At 37.9% G+C, this 20,787-nt stretch overlaps 1 protein-coding gene across 1 annotated transcript in view; it reads left to right on the top strand.

The window, feature by feature from the left end:
• Positions 1-20,787, top strand: part of ZNF654 (zinc finger protein 654) — a 29,503-nt gene that overhangs the window by 4,684 nt on the left and 4,032 nt on the right. The window contains exons 2-8 of the mRNA XM_014888465.2: positions 3,751-3,896; positions 6,774-6,855; positions 8,115-8,250; positions 11,608-11,810; positions 12,525-12,664; positions 16,760-16,901; positions 18,375-20,691. Coding sequence (XP_014743951.2) covers positions 3,751-3,896; positions 6,774-6,855; positions 8,115-8,250; positions 11,608-11,810; positions 12,525-12,664; positions 16,760-16,901; positions 18,375-20,691 — 3,166 coding nt within the window. The remainder of the gene's footprint in view (positions 1-3,750; positions 3,897-6,773; positions 6,856-8,114; positions 8,251-11,607; positions 11,811-12,524; positions 12,665-16,759; positions 16,902-18,374; positions 20,692-20,787) is intronic.

Raw genomic sequence — 20,787 nt, 5'->3', positions numbered from 1 at the left:
TTTGGGTGAAAATAAGCTTGTGATTTTTCCTTGGGAAAATGTATCAGGATTATAATTTAGAAAGGAGTTGCAGGTTTTTATAACTAAAGGAAGGATCTCCATTGAGTAATGCTTCTGTGTTTGTTAGCTTTGCTACATGGGCTTGTTCAAGTTAGGGAAGGCACACTTTAGTGCAGGAGGTGATGTAAAAATCCAAAAGTTACTACATCCTTTTGGTTAGATGAGGAAAAGAAGTAATTGTGCTTCTTCACTGATAGACCTAATAAATTGTGTTTTACTGGTTGCCAGTGATGTGGATGTGAGCATTTGTGTGTTGACAGGATTGGCAGTTCTTGCTTTCATGTGTGAGCAAAACAATTCCTGTCATTAGCTGACTTTGGTTTTGGGGGTGAGGTGCTAATCAAAAGATGAGGAGGAATATTTCTGCATGTCAGTATATGCATTTATCTCTCAGCCAGAAATCCTACATAGGAACACTTCCTAGAGTGCTCCAATCAGCTCCAACTGCTTTTCTAGAATTAATCTACAGTTTTCACTGTTGTGCAAGTGACAGACTATAAGCATACTTGACTTTTTGGCTTGCTAAATGTAATGGGCATATGGTACCCCATTTTGGGAATTGTTCTTGCCTCAAGCAGGCTGAAGAGATGGATGAGATTTTGGTGATTAAGAGTAGGGGGAAAGCATTTAGCTTTAAGGGTAGAAACTTGTCTCATAGGATGTGTCATGCTGTTGCTGGGTGATGTGTTTTCTTTTGCCAGAAGTGTGATTATGTTTGCTTACTCCTTATGTAATATTCACATGTAAATTGCAGTAAAGCCATTGCTTAACATATTTTAGTATAAAGCCATTTTAAACTTTTCCATGTTAAGTAATATTTCATATTACTCTAAAGTCATAAGGCTTTTAGAACTCTCTATTTGGATAGTAAAATCCTTATTTGTAAGGACATGGTTGGCTTGTTTGTATTTGGAAACAAAACAAAATGCTCTTCATCCACTGAACAGGCTCAAAAATTAAAAAGCTGTGTTTATTTCTTGTGATGTTTCCAGGAAGAGTAAATGTTGTATTACTCAAGTTCTAGAGCTGAACTTTGATATCTGAGCTCCTTTGGTATTTCTGCTGCTCAGGCAACTGTAGTAGGTGTTGCTTTTACTTAGGGATTTTAATTTTCAGGAAACTTTGGGTTTTCTAAGCTTGCCCTTTCTGGGCTTGCCCTCTCATGTGACAACCCTTAGGCATGTTTATTATAATGAATGACAGCCATTATATTTGCCAAGAAGTTTTCCATGCCTGAAAACTAGAAAGAGAAAAACTCACAGAATTGTTATGGTTTTACTCCTGTGGTGATTTTAATGTTAAATCTCACAAGAAGCTGTGGAAATAACTTTGTTTGATATCCTAGTAATGATAAACTTTTAAAATTGGGATTTGTCTTTTGTTTTTTTGTTTTGTGGAGGAACAGGAAAAGCTGTAGCAACTTGTGGCCTAACACTGAATAAAACATTTGGGGTTTGTGTCTTGTGTATTTGCAAATCTAATTATTTGCAATGGTGTTTCTCTTAAGTCTTTGAAATATAGCCAAATAACTTTATATGTGTGTATTTAATTGCTTAAAATATATGTGTATAATTAATCAATTAAAACATAATCTTCTGAGAAAAGTTATTGTTTCACTAGTTCAGGTTTTTAATTACTACCTTGTTATTTTTGGGGTTAGCTGCCTTAGCTGCATGATCAGAAATTTTTCATAAGTTTGGCCTTGATTTTGTTTTAGTGGGACACGTCTGAGTTTTGGATTTTCCTGAGTTTTTAAAACTTATTAAAGGAGGGGAAGTAGTGTATGGGTGTAGGAGAAAGGTGGAGCTGAATGAGGGGCTTGGTGTGAGGAAGGTGCTTCAGCTTCCTCTCAGTACCTTCATCTGCTCTGAATGAGAGAGGGACAACAAAAAGGCCCAGTCATGGTTATTAGCAATGGCAGGCACAGACAGACAGGGGATGATGCTTTAAGGATATTAAAAATTGCACTCTCACACAGACTTTGAAAGCAGCTGTTGCAGAAAGTCACATTAAAAAGGTTGCTTCCCTTCTGGTTTTCTCTCCTGCATTGGACAAGGAACAGGCCACTGTGCTTTGACAATGTTATGTTCTTTGGGTTGTTTTTTTTTTTTTTGGTTGACTTCATTATATTGAAATTAGTGTGCCTGTTCAAAATGTGCTGGTAAGCTTTTACTTATGTTCTGCTTTGCAGTGCTGTTTCAAAGCATGGAATCTTAAATATTTTGTTCACAAAAAAAGAGCTTGGTTTCTATTCCAGAAAGTTATTCCATGAGATTACTTAAAAACAGACATTGAAGTATACATTATCCCCTGCTCCTCCTATATAGAATGTGTGTGAAGTATGGTTTGGAATTTATTTTATACTTTGTTTAGCTTTTTGTCCACACACTCCCCATACCCCCATATTTTCCTGATTGTTTTAAGTCGTCTGAGAATTGACCAGTTAGACTTCTCTTGTGACTGATGAATTCATGGTTTCAGGTTATCTACATTGAAGAAAGTTTGCTATTCCTGCTTTTCCTGAGCAGTTTGGCATGGGGGGACTGTTGCTGTGAACCTGTTTTGGGACATCTGAGTTGCAGACCAGCTGCCAGGCCAAGGGGGTGTTGCTGTTGTGTTCCTTTCTCTGCTGGCTCTGGTATTTGTGTGGCAGAGGAGCTGGTGCAGGCTGGGACTGATGGGTTTTTTGGGGGGAGAGGATGTTCCCTGCCCATTAATTCCTCCTTGGGCTTACACTGGGTTCAGAGGAGTGCTGGAGGTGCAGTGAGGGCTGTACAGCAGGACACAAAATGTTATTTTATTGCTTGAAATAATTTATGAGCATATCTATACTGTGCCCTTCAGGTGCAAGCATTATGAAACAACCTGGTGGGAAGCGATGCTTTATTCCCACTTTGTTTGACCTTTTGGAGGCTCACACCTCTAAAGGATGTTTTTCCTTTCTGTCTACTTTGTTTTTCTAAGGCTTTTGTGGTTTTCTGTAAAAGGGGCTTGGCTAAGACTATTTCAGGGAACTCTTAATAGGTCTGTGAGGCAGGACTACCTTATAAAATGTTTAGTCTTCTTAAGAGGAAGAGTATTTATCTACAAGTCTGCTAATTCTTCTTCAGTCGATTTAGATATTTGCTGCATTAAGCTAACAGTTGTTCGAACAAATTATTAAAATAATTTTGGAACATTTAGAATCTACATACAGAGTATTAATCCATCTCAGCTGCTGTTGCTGTAGATCCATCCCAAGTCTAAATAAAGCCAAATTTACTCGTTTGATCAGATAAGGAAGAGTGACTGGAATCTTTGTTACTCTGTGCTGACATAAAGGCTGGAAGAGTGCAGGTTACTCTTTCCCCTCTTGGAAAGTTCTTGGACTAGAATGTCTGGATGTTGTTACAGACTAATTTGCATCGCCTTGCAAAACAAAAACTTGTGTTTAAATGCAGAGTTCAGTATTATCTGTGGTACAGCATAAGAAGAAAGTATTTCCTGTCTTATATTCTGAACAGAATAGTTGAAGATCCCTTGTGATATTCCTTTGGCGATACAGGTGATAAAGCAGAAAACAGTCACATATTTTAGGTTACAAACTCTGCTCCCGAGGGAGAAGGAGGGGAGCTCTCTCAGGTCTAGTGTTAACTGCGTTCTCTTTGTGATCAAGCCGGGTACTGATGTGTGTTTGCATGTTGTGCCCAGGTTGTTGAAGACTACGCTGGAAGGTGGCAGGTGCCGTTGCCGCAGCTGCAGGTGCTGCAGACGGCGCTGTGCTGCTTCACGTCTGCCTGCGTGTCCTTCCCCGCCGAGTGCGAGCACGTGCAGTTCGTGCTGAGCAGCCTTGCTCTGTGAGTACCCCTGCATTTCCATTGCTCCTTCCTCACCAGCCTCAGAGCTCCCCACAGAGCTTTTACAGGTGGTGGAGCTACAAAGAACCCAGAATTGATAACTGGAATTTAGTTTCGTCTTTTTTTTGTATCCTTGTTAAATAATCAAGTTGGCTGTGACAGTGTTTTGTCGTAAGGGATGTCTGGCAAAATGAATAATCTAAGAAATAAGTGATCATCATAACCTTATTTTGGAGTGTTTGCAGACCAACTTTTGCCAGTAGATAATTTAAAGTCATTCATCTCAAATTTTTATTTCTGTGCTTCCAGTGATATAATAAACTAAGCACTTCTTAAGAAAGAAGTAAATTACTTTACAATTGAAGATTTTTATGTTTCAGTCATCAAAATGCTTACTTGTCATGCAGTTAACTGACCCAAAGTCACATTCAGCTTCAAGAGTTGCAGGATGTTGTGTGATAAATTATGCTTTAATTTCAATTTTCTTGATGCATTGGTCATCTTCCCATGTGAAGGCTGGAAGTGTCAGAGTAATAAGGACATAAGGAAAAATAAATGCTGCCTTTAAATGCTGGTGAAGCTTCACTGTGGACATTTCCTGTTTCTTGTGTGTGAAACTGTTTGACAGAGAACTATTTGTGGCATCATAAAACCACAGTTTTCAAAGTCACATCAAAACATAGTGACATCTGCTGCTGTAGGTTTTTTCACTAGTTTTAATGGAAAAACCTCCAAGTTCAAACCATGTTTATATGTACTTTTAAATAGCAAAGCTTGGGAGGCAAAAAGGTGGAAATTCAGGTATTTTTTTGGATGGATACATTGTGATAATTGAGAAGCAAATTGGTCACTGAGTTGCTGTCACCCTTGTCTGTTTTGATTTTTGAGACTGTTTATTCCATGGGATTTGCTTCCATTCTGGGATGTCAGATTATTTATTCTTCTGCCTGGCTGGCACAGTTTTGCATGTGATGTGATATAAAGGGATCCCAGGGCTTAATAGCTGCAGTTACCTGGGCAACCTTGCTCAAATCTCTCTTGAAAATTCAGTGTATATTAGGTTTTAGTTCTTGGAGAGCAAAACTCTGCCTGAACTATATTGTCATCCTTGAGTAAGATTTCCTTGGTAACCAGACAATAAATAGGAATAACTGGTTTATTTCCTATACTTAATAACCTTGCTATTTGTATCAAATGAAGCAGCATCTGCATTAATGTCAGAGGGTTTTATAATGGTGACACACTGGTGTTTTTAGGCAGTCTTTTGCTGCCACAGCAGTGATGTGATCAATCTAGATGGATATAAATGTGGATATGCAGTGCTGCAGACAGTTTTGAGATAAACAAAGTTGGAACTGACTGTAGTCATTTTAACTGGAGACTGATGATGAGGAAATAAAAATATTTTGATGGCTTCCCTTATTAGACTGTGAGCAGGTGCATTGATAAAGCAGAAAATCATAGTGTAGTACACTTGTTCACTCTTGATTTCCTGGTTTGTTTTTTTTTTTTTTTGCAAGCTCCTCCTCTTTTTAAATCAATCAAAGCAAATTTAAATGCAAGCATGTATCACTTGCTCTAACTAGTTCTGTCTTATTATTTAAGTTCCAGTTTGGTTGCTTGCCAGATCATGACATGACTCATGGCTGACCTTTGCTGAGAGTCAAGTATGCTGCAAAATTTTGTTTAACATGAAATGAGATAATGTTTTTTCAGGACCAAGTACTTATTTGGGTAGGGATTGTTTTTTCATTGCATATATGAATTGAGATTCAAAGACCTAGCTTTGAGAGAAATTCTGTCACTGAATGTAATAAATTTGCATCTATTTCTCTAAGACTGTTTTTGGCATAATTAATAATTGGTTTGAAAAAAAATTACTTCAGCATAATCTATTGAAAATCTAATTTTATGGTACTTTTCCATTTTTCTTATAGAAAACTTAATTTTGTCTGTAAGTATTAAGACTTTTTTCATGCACAGTATTCCTGAAAATGTTACTGAGGAGAAAAAATGCCTTTAATTTGCACAATATTTTTTGAAGTCCTGCCTGTCCCTCGGAAAGTTTCTCAGTTCTTGTCTGCTGCTCTTGACTTTCTCAATCAGCAATTGCAGCTCATTAGTGCAGTGCCTGCCTGGTACTTTTTCCAAGTAGAAATGCAATTTCTCAGAATCTTCAGGCACAACAGTAACGGTTGCATTGCAGATCCACGAGCTACGACTGCCAAGTTTTTGATTGAATTGACTTAACTGCATTATCCGGAAGGAGGCTTTTATAAACGAAAACCTGAATTGAAAGGAGATCTGGAAAGCTGCTTTTTTACCAACCTCTGATTCTGTAACAGGATTTAAAAGAAATAAAATGCTAGATCACTATTTTGAAATTATAAAAACCATGAAGGCCACAAATCCATTTGAATCTAAGCAGCTGTTGGATATATTATTCCTTTCTTCAGCCATTTCTGCCACCTCTTCTTGGGGTTGATTTCTTCAAGTTGTATGAATTTGAATGCCACACAGAAGGTGAACTGTAGCTTTGTTTGCATATTTGCACAAAAGCTGTCCCTTTATAAATAGTCTTCAAAAGCTTCTTTTGAAAAGATAAATTAATTAATACCTTTAAACCAACATGTTCATAGAGAGACTCAAGTTGTGGCAAGACAGGCTGAAATGAAATCAAGTGTGTTTGTAGCAAGTGCCTGAAAACATGAACTGTTAGCCACCAAAAACCTTTGAGTGACTCCACATGGACACAAGTCTAGAATTCACAGAATTCCTAATTTTGGTTTGAGTGCTGAGAAAAGTAAGAACCTTAGAGTAGTTTCATTTTTTGAATCAATGTTTTTAGTTTGACTTGTCACTTCTTCTGTTTTTTAGGAGTTTTTTTGAATTGCTGCTGTTCTTTGGAAAGGATGAGTTCTATGAAGATCCTTTGAAAGATATTTTAGGTTCAATCCAGGTAGTGTTGCTTACTTTCATATAAACTTTCAATATTATTTTAGTAGATGTAAAGACAGATTTTGTGAATATATGACTTGGAGGAAATGTGACATTATAATGAAAGAAATTCTGCTTGTTTATGTCTATTTAGAGCTTAATGTCATTCAGTTCATGACATGAAATCTCATGTTTCCTCTCTGGTTTTAAACAGCAAATTTGAAATTGAAGCTTCATCTCAATGAAGTGTTCAAATCAGCATAAACATGGATAGTTTAAATTGTTCTGTTCTTGGGTAGATTGGGACAGAGTTTCCTATGTCTATGTACAACTGTATAAGATAAATGACCCTGGATTAAAAACTTGTTTTGCCAGATAAGTGTCGTGTTTGGGGTTTTTTTAATACCCGAATGGAGTTTTAGGGTTGTGCCACCACGAGAGGAAACTTTGCAGGGAAAGAGGATGAAAACCAGGGTTGTGTCTCTATTAATACTGCTCATGGAAATGCAGTTTGAGAAAAAGCTCTTCCTTTGCTCTTTTTATGTTGATACCTGATTATTGCTGCTTCTACAAATGAATGTGCCAGCACTGTTGCATCAGTTGTGTAATCAAACTGGTAGTGAAAAGCAGGTAATTGTATGTGGATGGAAACCATTCTTCTACATTTTTTCTTTCAATGTTAGATAACTTTCTCATTACTAAAATTTCCTGTTGATTAATGGTGGTGTTGACACTTTTACAGCAAATAAAGTGGAGGGATGAGAGGGAACTTGACATGTGAAAATCATGGCTGGCTCAAGCATTCCATGATATTACAGGCAAACATAATTCCTGCTATGTAGAAATCTGGAGAAAAATGGTTGCTTGAGGGCTGGTGGTGACTCATGGCTTAATTCAGTTTTTTCCTCAGAAATCACAAATCCAGCTCAACATGTCTAAATCTGTGCAGGTTGCCATGAAGTGAAGACTTGTCTCAATGTGTGCCAGTAATATCTCAAATCCAACTTGGTTTTGCATTATTATACAGATGGAAGGCTCTTTCTGGTGTCTGTAGAAGCCATGAATTTGACATTGAACAGTTCTGTATTGCTGTTTTTAGATAATATCAGTTGTTGCTTTAGGGATTTTTGTATGGTCAGTGAAAGACTTTGTAGCTCAAATTACTGACTGAGGAAATACTCAGCCATGCATGGATTTCTTGGTTGGTATTTTTGGGATAGCCTAACTATTTTTAGACAGCATCTTCTAATTCTTTCTAATTGTTTCTCTTTTTACATTTAGGAATGTCAGAACCTTCTTAATAAATACAGGAATCTGAACCTGGAACTAGTGACTCGAATCATTCGAGATGGTGGACCATGGGAGGATCCAGTATTACAAGCAATTCTTAAAGCAAAGCCTGTGTCACAGGAATTAGGTACTTCATTTATCACAATAATTTTCTAGAGTACTGAAAAATGTGTTCAATTATGCTTTTTAACAATATATGGGGTCAGGTGTTATCAGCTGGCATTGCACAGTGTTTTAACTATTTTTCTGTAGTAAAATGTGCTGGTCCCTTTTTTTGTTTGAAATAAAACTGAATTTCTTTGCTAATTTAAGTCTACTTTTATAATGTAGAGATCAGATTGGTCAGACACAGGCAGCTATGGAGTAGTTCATAAAATTCATAGGGTGGATTTCCCAAATCTAAGTGTACACTTAAAGCACAGAGTCCAAGCTGACTTCCATTAGACTCCTGAAATATCGTGTTTGGAGAGGATCTGACGTGTATTTGTCTCCTGGCACTCTGACTCATTTAATTTTTCTCTTCAGTTGTAAATACTTGGTCTTGTGGCTTTTCTTGGTTTTCTTTCCAATGATGCCCTTGGCTACATGAGACAGCTGCTTTCTGTTTATGGATATGGAATTCCTGGAGCTGGGAAAGGTGCAGGGCATGGGAACAAAATCACTGGAACGTTAATGAAAGAGGAAAAATACCCAAGCTACAGTGAAGTCTTTGCTAGAATGTTAAGCAACAGTGTTCACAGGGGAACTCTTAAAAGTTGTTTTGATTTGGTAGTGATGGGAAATGGCAGTTCTTCTCTAGTTGTTATGGTGCAGTGCCTGATCGAAACTCATCACTTTGTTTGTGTGTTCATTGAGAGACAAGGGCAGCAGTAAAGTCAGGACAGCTCAATGAGCTGCCTCCTTAACCAGAACAAGGGGTTTGAGAGCAAATTCACATCATTATGCCTTTGTTGTTCTCTTTTGTGAAGCAACTGCTTGAGCAGCAGATTTACCCATGATTTTTATTAGATATTTCATAAAATTCTTGTCAAATACCTACAGAAACAAAATGAAAACCAAGACGAACCTTGTTTCGTTCTGCATCTCATGATTTTGGTGATTATGATGTGGAATTAGGTCTCCATCTCTCCAGTAAAGAATTAGTTTAGGCCTTTGCTATAATGACTCTCTTGATTGTCATGAATCCTCTCTATGAAAGGCAGCAGTTTGAGGATGTTTGTTTTAAACCTGGCAGAGCAGAGGTTGAGACCTGTTGTCTCTAGCACTTTATTCCCTTTTGTTTCAAGCTGCATCTCCTTCCCCTCTGCTGAGAGATTTTCTCTCCTTTTATCTTCTGATATCCCCACACACACCATTGACACATCTCATCTGTGCTGACAAACGTTTTCTTTTAGACAGTTATATTTTGAAATCTTGTTCTTTCTTCCTCTTACTTCCTCTGAAGTTTGATTCTTGTGAAGTCTTACACAAAGCAAACATCCTGGGCTGCTTTACAGGCTAGCAGTGTTTAGTGTGTATTTTGAAACTTAGCCATGTAGTTCCCTCAGGGGTTATTTTAAATAGGAAAAGCTGCCTATTATTGCTGAATCACCAACCATTCCTTGCAAAAATCAGTTTGTGTGAACTACATAAACCTGTCGTCGATTCATTAACTCCATGGAGAAGCTTAGGCCAAGACAAACCTCTCTGTGTCTGTCTTTACGTGAGTTGTAGTAAACTTGGAGATGTCACAATCTGTTTGGAGATGGCTAGGAACAAAGCAGTCACTGAGTTGAAAGAAAAATAGCAGGGTTGGAGCATAGGAACAATCAGCTTGTAAGGAGAATAAGGTGAGCATCTAGGAGAGAACAATACAGAGGTGCAGTCAGATGGAGCAGTTAATGAGTTTCTGAGCTGGTGGTTGATGGCTGTTGCTCTAAAGCAAAGCATCACTGCCTGGATAAGAATAAATGTTGTTTTTTAGTGTATCACAGGCTTGGCCAAAGGCTGCTGGATCTGGCAGTTGTCTTTGGCCTGGGGGTTTAGAATAGCTGTGTGTGCTGCCCTGGGACAAGAGGACACTGCAGGACAGGGAGGGAGCACTGCCCTGCCAGCAGCATCAATCAAACTGCTTGGAAACAGAGGATGTAGTTTATTATCCTAAGGGTGGTAATTCAGAGAAGGAGAAGAACTCCTGACTCTCAGAACTTTTCTTGCATTTCATCACCACCATTAGACACTGGCTTTCCTTTTAGTCCTCTTCTCTTCTGAGTTGCTTCTCAGAAGTGCTAATGGATAGTGGGAATGAGATGATTTTTTTTTTTTCTTGCAGTGCATCTGTTAACAAATCAAGTTGAAACCTGACACCTTGAATAATACTGCTTAAATGTTCGTTAGCATGGAACACTGCTAGCTTGCATAAAAATATAGTTGCTAGAGAAATCTTGGTTTTGAGTGTAAGGAATTATTTCAGTCTTTGAAAAAAAAACTGAAAGCTTATTGTACAAGTCATCTCTTCATTTGGGGGAAAAATTCTTTATTTAGATTGTGGTTTTTAGTAACCGTTTCTTAAGTATCACTTTAAGTTGCTTGTAATTAATACAGATTCCTTCCAAGGGATGAACTTTCAGCCTTCACTGACTTTAAATTGACAGTCTCATTCTTTCTTTAAAACATGAAACACTAAAGTACTACAGTTATAGCCTTGAGTCATATTTTAACTTTTAATCCAAGGAGATACTACAATCTGTATAATCTTTTATAATAAAGTTGCAAAGCATGTCTTCTAGGTATTTCTGAATTTCCAGTTTCTTCAATGTTGAGTATTTTCAGTATCTCACTTGAAATGATTTCATTCAAATATTAGTGTAAAGATTATCTTTTAGAGCCAGAAAACAGATTTCCAGAAATTAGGAGCCAGAATTTAAAAGCATTTAGATAGGAATTGTGCCCAGCAGCACTTTCAGAGGAAGATGTGTTTTCCAAGCAAGCAAAATCAAGGCCTTTAAACCTTCTTAAGGTAATAGCATTTGAATGGTAGTTAACTTTTTTTACCACTTTGAGGTCTTACATTTTAGTGGATAATGAGTATCTTCAGGTTTTAAAAATATTTATAATTATAGCTTTGGAAGTGATGTCAATCCTATACTTCTGACAGTGACATGGATTCTGCTGCTGAGAAAGGAGGGAATTTTCTTTCTTTAAAATGCTCACATCTGCTTCTATATAATAAAAATTTTATCAATCCTTTGCAGCACCTTGTGTTAACTTGTTAGAAACAAAATACTGAATTCTATTACTGGTTTAAGGAAAATAACAATTTCAGTTTCCAAGCAGAAGGACAGATTTCCTATGGTATTTAATTTAATATTTGATAGACTTTTTTTAGCAGAACCTTTATTTTTTTCTTGATATTATTTGTTATTAAAACCAACATTACATTTAGATATATTTGTTGTTTGGACTTCATATTCTAATTACCTTTAAATCTTTCTTTTCTGTGCAGTTAACAAATATTTAAGCTCTGAAAATCCACTGTTCTTTGAACTCCGTGCCAGATACCTTATTGCCTGTGAACGCATCCCTGAGGCAATGGCTCTTATCAAATCTTGCATAAATCATCCAGATATCAGTAAAGATCTGTATTTCCATCAAGCTCTTTTCACCTGTCTTTATATGTCACCATTAGAAGATCAGCTATTCCAGGAGGTATTGTTTGTCAGTATACATTTCTTTTTTTAAAATTAAGTGGTGCTTTATACTTGCTGTGTACAAGTTGTCAAGAGGGGCATGTGAAACTCTGATTTTGTGGGACCAAATGTCATAAAATCAGGCAGCCATGCTCCTGTTGCTAAACTTAGTGCTGGCTTAAGCTTGGAAAAGTTGAATGTGAAGTGCCTGCAAATCTTGTTGACCTAAATGCAATTTTTTGGTCAAGTATTCTTGTAGATATATTCCCAAAAATATTTGTAACTTCATGTATTGATTATTTTAGTAAAAGCACTTGAGCCTAATTGATGTTAATCATACATTATATAGTTTGGTTAAAGATTTTTAATGAGCCCCAATATGTAAAATGACACTTGAGCTGAATGTGGCCCTGTTTTATCACTGATAGTAGATAAGTGCTTTTCTTAACCTCGTTTTAAGAATAAGCCACCAAAAAGTGTCAAGAACAAGGAAAAAAGTGCTTTTGTGTAGTATTTTAATTTCTCAGACCATTATTCTGATGGCCATTACACTAAGAAATATGAAAGAGCTCGAAATGCCTCCAAAATCTTTACTTAGAGATGTACACAAAAGCCATTCCAAAGACATCCTGTGTTAATAGTGATTCCTGAAGTTTTTAGTAGAGCAGGGTCTGATTGGTTTTGATTTCATGTCAGCAAATTGATCTAAATCAATTTTATTTTAATTGTATAGCACTTGTTGAGGACTGATTGCAAGAGTGGAATTGAGATCATCTGCAACACTGAAAAAGAAGGGAAGACTACCTTAGCCTTACAGCTTTGTGAATCCTTCCTAGTCCCACAGCTCCAAAATGGGGACATGTATTGTATATGGTAAATACTTTATTTCTGGGGAAGCAGCTGAGCAGAAAATACGTGCTTATTGCCAAAATGAAACTCACCTAACTTAAAAATAGCAGCTAAAAATGATTTGTAAATGTTCCTAGTGCTTCTGTTGTGCCTGTTTGCCCTTTTACCCCCAGTCATATGCAGGGTAGCCTAATAGCTCATAACTCTTCTTTACTGTTTCAAAGTAACAGAAAAGTGAGCCTTTACATACCTTACCTAGAAATGTTGCATTTATTTTTAGCACAATGCAGTCTGTAGGCTTTAGCCATTTAGATATTTTTCTCTGTAACTGTAGTGTGTCACCAGTGTGCCTAAAAAGAGAATGTATGGTGCTGGAAATGTGCTCTTATATGGAAACTTGGATGTCATGAGCAGAGCTATCACCTAGGGGTTCTCTAGAAAACATTGAAGATGTCTTTACTTATGTTCAATTGTCTTGACACCTGTCTTGATATTTATTTTTAGGGCTAAGAAGTGCTTTCTAGAGAGGTGTCAACAAATTTCATCATTCTGAGGGCTGAAAGATGATTAAGGAATATAATCCTTCTGTTAAGCCTGTATAATTTCTTTACCTAAAGGAACATCTGCATTCCTTCATAAAATATGCTTTCTTTATGTACTAAAAGCAAAACATCCTAGCAAGGATTTGGTAGAAATCAAATTATCAATTTGTCTAGCTAATTTTAATACTGAGTTCAGAAGCTACCTCGGACTTCTGTGTTCCCAGATTCCAGGAAATCAAATAGCTTTGTTGTCTTGAAAAAACTAATGCAAGTTAGATATGATAATGTTTGCTCTGATATTAATATTTTTCCTGAACTGTTGGACTGTTGGATGAGTAATTGCTCAATCAAAACCGTTGGGATTATGATAATGGCATCCATTTATAGTACATTGTGTTGGCAATAGCTACTGGCATTTTTCATCCAGTCTGTCCAGGAAAAGATGGGCACGACTGTCCCCATAGGAAAGATGAAGTTCAACCAAAAAGGTAGAGTTTGTGTGAGCTCAGTGGGATTTGAATCCATCTTTGCTGATTCCTGACCAAAAGGTGCATCTCCCTGTTTCTTACTAGGAAATTACAGGTGTAACCTCCATGGATTAATGCTTTCTGTTTGGGGGATTCAGTCTTTGAAGAAATGCATTTTTAATACTGAATTATAACTCCTTTTGCTGTAGTAACATGTTGACCTTGCTCTTATCCAGCTGATCATTGTGTTTTGCATCGTCCATTTTTGAAGTTGCTGTTCAAAGTGAGATGTATCTGGTTTTGTTCTGGCAAAGCACATGTCAAAGATGAAATTGCAGTAGAGGCTCAAATACTGTTTGATACCTGGTTTTAAGGGAAATGATCTTGGCATCTCTCAGTATTTTAATTTATTCAGAATATAGAACTTGAGGATCTTTGGAAGAGAATTCAGAGCAGTTATGTCTGTGCAGCTCAAACAGCTGTTTCATTCTTCACAGATGCTGAGCCTTAGTAATTGTGTTCCCAGCAAGAACTCCGTGTAATACTTAATAGATCATGCAGCAAAGCTTGGGAAGGCATGACTGTACTGTAATCCAGTTTTTTGAAGAAGTAGGAGCCAGGTTAAATTAACCTAGAGAGTCTATTTTTCCCCAGGGAAGATATTAATGTCTCCAGAACAGTATAAATCAGCTTGCCTTGTTCTGGAACTGAGGGCCTTGCAGATCTAAGAGAGATCTAGCTGCTAACACTACAAGCAAAGATAAGAAAACAAGACAGATTAGAAAGCTGTAAATAGCAGATATTTGCTACAGCCTATAGGAAATCTTCAAGCTAAAAACATTAGCTGTCATCTTGGGGGAAGGTGAACATTAGGCAGCTTGGTCACAAAACTCAAATTTTCACTGATGTTAAGAATGAATTCCAAATTCAGATGAACAAATTACTTTCCTGAAATTAAATCATCAAGCAAGCTGTGCTTGGTCATACTAAAAATATTTTTGTGCAAGGTAACTGCTAAGAAATCAATATATATTACTGTGTATCAAAGTATTGTCTCTTCAGGAAGACACACAATATTTTGATGGAGCAGGCATAGATGGCCTTCTTTCTTTGACAGATGATTTTTAAATGCTGTTTTGCCCATTTTCAGGTGATTCCTATGCAGTAAATTCAGTAAGTCCAAGAATTTTTACCTCAGGTTTGATCAGTCTTTTGGCAAAGCGTGTTCCCTGCTGATGAAGAGTAGCAAAGGGTTTAGATCCAGCTCAGTTAGGGAGGGTTTAACCATCATTTCATTGCTGGGGGAGGCACACGGTGGTTTTGGTATTTTGTAGGTATTTAAGAGGCTGGATGCATGGTTGCCTCTGGTAAAGAGATGCTGAGTTGTGTGATCTCCCAATAACAATTTCAATTGTCCCAACAAAGTCAGAAATGGACTTGAAAAGGAGAAGCCATTGTATTGACATAGAGAAATAAAACTAAAAGACTGAAATACAGTTTCATGTCAGGATTTAGGTAAATGATGGGTAACAGCTCAGTCTTCACCCATGCAGCTCTTCCTTCTGCTTGCAGTTTCCTGCTCTCCTTTTTCAGCTCTTTCCTTGTGCCAGCCTAGCACTTGTCTGAACACACAGCAAGCCCCTTTAACCACTAATCTCTCAGGAGAATAATTTGATTTTTCTCACATTCTCTGGGATTAGTATTGAAATGGCTTGCTCTGAAATGATGTGAGGCAAAGCAGAGAATGAGATGGATTATTGAGTTGTAATATATAACATAAAAATACTCAGTGCTTAATTCTGTGCTTCAGGTTGAGACTTCTACTGAGTTGTTAAGAATGGTTTAGTGTGTGAAGACACTAATTTCAAACTTGCATATGAAGTTTGCAAATATGTAGAATTCAGGTTTCCATCCTGGTAAATGCAGAGATGAGCAGTTTGTATCTTCAGAAATCCAGAAAGATTAATTTGTTTGTGTGTAGAGCTGCTTATAGGTCTCCCTTTTCAGTTTCCCCCATAAGCTTGATCTTTCTTTCAACTCGTGGGTTCTGAATGAAAGAAAACAATCAAGGTCTCAATGTCAAGCAGAATTCTAGAGCTGTCCTGAACTTAAAAGTGGAGTTGGTTTTGTTATAGGCAGTTCTGTCACTTCCCTTCATTCAGGGAGCTCTGAGCTCACTAAGAGAAGCTTAATCTCAAAAGGTTTGTCTGAATCTGGAAATCAGCCAAATATTTTGTCAGGAACCAGGTTTTTCTGAGGGAGAAGACTGCTGGAGTAGCCAAGTGTCTTCCTTCAGAAAATGCAGGTCACTGGGTTCTGCTTTCACTGTAACATTGTGGTGGGATTTCTCCTGAGTCCTGACACTGTGTGAGATCTTTGCTGGCAAATCTTCTTGTGACTAGAAGTTAGCCCAGCTGCCTTCCTGAGTCTCTGAATGAAAGTGCACAGAACTTTTATGCTGTGAACTTCAATTAGCTCTGTTGTATAGGCTAACAAATCACTTGTGCAGAGTTTAGCACTGATCTGTTCTTACATTTCCTTTTCCTAGGCAGGAATGTTTGACAGCAGATCAGGGAGGTGTAGGATAGCTGTGGAGCCTGAACCTTTGGTGTAACTGCTCTAGGCAGAAGAGTGTGCTGTAATAACTGGAGAACATCTCTATTTCCTGCCACATCAGGAGCTTCCTATGCTGCTTCCATTTTTCACATTCAAAAGCTTCTTTTCCTGGAGGACTCTTCATCCTTTTACTGGAAGTGACTTAATCCCAAGAGCACACAGATGTTAATTGGCTGTGGTGTTGAGGGCTAGGTGATGTTCCATGTGATTTTATTGTGCACTTCTCTGAAACTGAGCTGAATACATGAATGTTTTGTTGAATATTTAATTGGCTGGTGATAGGAGATACCCTGAATGCTTTAACAAAGTAATTAAGTTGCATTTTCCGTTGTGCATGTTGTGTGCAGTCGTGGTGTTAATTAGCTCAGTGTCACACCCTCAAATATGATTGTAGTCACAGAATATGCAAATAATTGTCTTTAGTAATGCATTACACTTAGTGAGAGAGTTCTAAAACTCAATGTAATTGGAATATTTTGTTCTCTACCTAATAGGGACCTGATCTTCATTTGGAGTAAACTGCAGCTCAAATCTAACCCATCAAAGCAAGTATTTGTGGACCAGTGCTACCAGCTTCTAAGAATTGCTACAAATATCAGAGTAATTTTCCCTTTCATGAAAGTCATTAAGGATGAAGTAAGTTCTGTTTGTTTTTACCTCATCCACCATTCTTTGGGTAACTAGTTAAAGTAAAGATAAATCATGTTTATATTGTGTGATGACCACTTTTGGTGGAAAGTTAAAAAAGAGAGGTTAGGTAAGGACACAATATTATCTTTAAAAGTTTGTCATGTTCCAGAATGGGCTTCAATATTACAATGGCTTGTGTGGTTTTGGGATTTTTTTTTTTTTTTTTTTTTTTTTTTACTGAATTCTGAGTTTTTCTGTTTCTGGAGCAAGTTTGAGGAATAAGTCCATGGAATAAATGTGGACAATTTATTAGTTGGGTTTTTTTTATTTCAGCCTGACCTCTTAAGGAAATAGCATCTGTGTAATTGTATGTACCCTTCATCCTTGTTAAATTCTGAATCCTTTTACTAATTCTAATCAAATCTGGAAAAAATTGCTTAATAGAACATAAAGGGAAAGACAGAATACTACAAGAGAAGACATTATTTTGCTTCAGAAAATTATGCTGTATTTCATGCTTCAGATCTCAGTCTTATTCTGCCTCATCTGCAAGAGATGTCACATGCAATGCTTTGCACACAGGCCTGTGAGTTGTTCCCCAACAAATGTTATTTATCATTGATCAGACTAAACAGAGCTCCTTCATATTTTATGGCCTAAATGAATTCTGAATTTGTCAGATTTAAAGGCAATAACTTGCTGCTCTTCAAGGGTATGTATTCTAAAATGCTTGCAGTGATGTTAATAATTCTATTTGCATCTGAATAGTCATATTTTTAATAACGTCCTACTTATGGAGCATTGTCTGTATTTGTTAAAACCCAAATATAGCAAGTATTAATTATTTCTAAATTTCCTGTACCTCTTTTGACTTTAATCTGCTGTCTGTTGGGTAGTGTATTTCTGATCATTCCTCTGAGCTCCATGTTCATGACAGGGCCCTCAGCTTGAAGTGTGGAACAGGAATTCTGCTCACTGGAAGGATGGGTCATCAGTTTTGGAAAATTAAGCCTTTTAGAATTCTTGGCCATGGGTTGTATGGTTCTCCTGCTGGTTGTTCAAACCTGAGCAATCTTAGCATGGTTTTTATGTAATGCAAGCTAGAAAAATTAGAACAGGCAAAATACAGAGAAACTGTCCAATTATAGTGTGAAACAGCCTAGGCAATGAATAGGCAGGCAGAAGATACTGAGAGATGAGATATGAGCTCTTTCAGTTTTGGTTTATGTCCCCAAATAATTGTGTTTAACAATAGAGCTGCGTGAGGCAGAGCTGAAGCTTCGTAGCTGTACAGCTTTCAGTGCAAACCATTTTTCCATCTGTGTTTGTAGCTTGTTTGAGCAATACTTAAAAATGCCCATGCCCTTGGGTGAAATTCAGTAGTAGGATGCTTTCAGGACTCCTGTTTTGCAATAGATGAATTTAAATACGTGGGATGTTGGGGAATTGTTCATGTACACTGTTACTTCCTTCCTGCAGGTTGGTGAAGATGGCCTGCAGATCTGTGTTGAGATATGTGGATGTGCCCTACAGCTGGATCTCCGTGAAGATCCCAACATGAAAAGTCTTATCTATAAAGCAATCGCTCATTTCCTGCCAAATGACTTGGAGATCCTCAGAATTTGTGCCCTCTCCATCTTTTTCCTGGAGCGCACCTTGGAATCTTACTACACTGTTGAGCACTTGTATAAATGTGCAGATGAAGAATACAATGAGTGCACTAGTTCTGTCCAAAACCGCGTGCGGTTCGAGCTGCTGCCCATCTTGAAGAAAGGATTGTTTTTCGATCCCGAGTTCTGGAATTTCTTGATGATCAAGCAGAATTGTTTAGCTTTATTGGGGGATAAAGCTTTGGATGGCTTGAGTGAAAGTACACTGGAAAACTCTCCTGCGAGCACAGAGAAAACAGCAGAGTACAGGGCTCAGGGTGAAGAACGGGGGTGTTTAACAGATGTCAGCAATGGGGAGCTTGAGCCTGGAAATTGTTCTGGAGCCCGCTCCAAAGGGAATGCCAGGAAGAACCACCAAGCTCTTGAGGCATCCAAAACGTTGGATCAGAGTGAACCAAGGCACCGCTGTGTGATCTGCAACAAGGAGTTCCTTGGGGATCACATAGTGAAACACGCACAAGCTCACCAAAAAAAGGGCAGCTTCTCCTGTGTGCTTTGCACAAGGAAGTTCAGGCAGAAAGGACTCATGCTGAAGCACCTAAGGAATCATGTCAGGAAGATAGAAAGGCAACATCTTGCTGCAGCTCTTGAGGCTGTTCAGGAGGCTCCTGCTCTTCATGAAGTGCAATGTTCTGGTGTTTCTGTGTCTCTTGAAAATGGGAATTCTGAGGGTTCCAAAGATACTGAACCAGAGGCTACAGTAGCTCCGAGTTCTGATCAGGTCCAAGAGGAGGCTGAGAATGCAGAACAGGTTTTTGATGCAGTGGAAAACCATCTAAGTGACCAGGATGATGCTACTGAAAGCAGTAGTGACAGCTGTTTTAATAATGTTCCTGATGCTTTAAGTACAGAGAGCTTGCCTGAGGATGACGAGAGCTCCTGTAAAGAGTCACCCATTCTGCATAAAGTGAATGGAGTGTTTTGCCCTCAAAAAGACATTGATGCTTTGGATGAGGAAGGAACCTTTAAGTGCCCTGCTAATGGTTGTGCTAGAGTGTTTAAAAAAATAAGATTCCTCAACAAACACGCCAGAAAAACTCATCCAACTGATCTCAAGGTGCAGCAGCATATAATGAAATGGAATAAAGGAAAATGCCGCTTCTGCCAGAGGAAATTCGCCGATTCCCAACATTTTATAGACCACCTGAAGAGACATGTGTATCCAAATGTTTACTTTTGTTTACACTTTAATTGTAATCAGAGATTTAAGCTGTCGACTGAGCTTGCAGAACATACAAAAACTCACAGTGTGTTTAAAGCTCAGTGTAATTTCTCAAACTGCTGTGAGCTTTTTGAGGAGCTCCCTTTGCTGTATGAACACGAGGCTCAGCATTATTTAAATAAAACCCCAGAATGTTCAGAAGATGCAAGTGAAAAAGATTCTTCAGATGATCCTTCAGAACCTTGTAGTTACCAAGATGATGATGAGTCTGTTAATGAAAAAGAAACTGTAGATTTACCAATTCCAACGTGGAAGTCAAGGAAGGATTCTGCAGAACCAAAGACATATATTCAAAGCGTGGAGAAGAAAGCAAATAATGTAATTCACAATGGAAATGAAAGCTCATCTGAGGGTAGTGCTCCTGTTTTAAGTTTGATAGACCAAAAGACGCCTGTGTTACAGCCAAATCCTGAAAACTGTAATGTTGTTAGTGACCAACTGGTCAATGGGCACAGTGACCCAGATCAGACATCATCCAAGGCAGCCCAGGTACCTTTGGACAGAGTAGCAGATGAAACAAGGACAGAAAATGGGTCAGTGTTACCAGTTTTACAGAATTGTCACGATGCACCACAAAATAACGCTCCTGCAGCCTCACAAGTACCTTCTAAACCAAATCAGACAACAGAGACTACTTCATATGGTGTCATCTTAACAAAACCCTACGTCAGACCTTTGCCTCCCAGTTATCTTGATGAACGTTACATTAGCATGCCAAAACGGAGAAAAATTTTGGCTGATGAAGTAGATGCTTGTTCTGAGCAAGACAAAATTTGTAGCAAATCAACAGAAAGATTTAGGTGTGGCAACTGCTTGACCATCTACTGTAATTCAGAAGCACTTGAGGCTCACCTTGCACAAAAGAAGTGTCAGACGCTCTTTGGATTCGATTCAGATGATGAAAGTAAGTCCTGCAGTTCCTTGTGTGTTGCTTTCTTTGGCAGTCAGTAACAATCAGAAAACGGTCTTTGAAAACAGGAATAGATAAGGCAGACACTAA

The sequence above is a fragment of the Sturnus vulgaris genome, chromosome 2 (genome assembly GCF_052056855.1).
Source record: "Sturnus vulgaris isolate bStuVul1 chromosome 2, bStuVul1.hap1, whole genome shotgun sequence".
NCBI classification, from domain to species: Eukaryota; Metazoa; Chordata; class Aves; order Passeriformes; family Sturnidae; genus Sturnus; species Sturnus vulgaris.
This window is presented reverse-complemented; position numbering and strand designations above follow the sequence as displayed.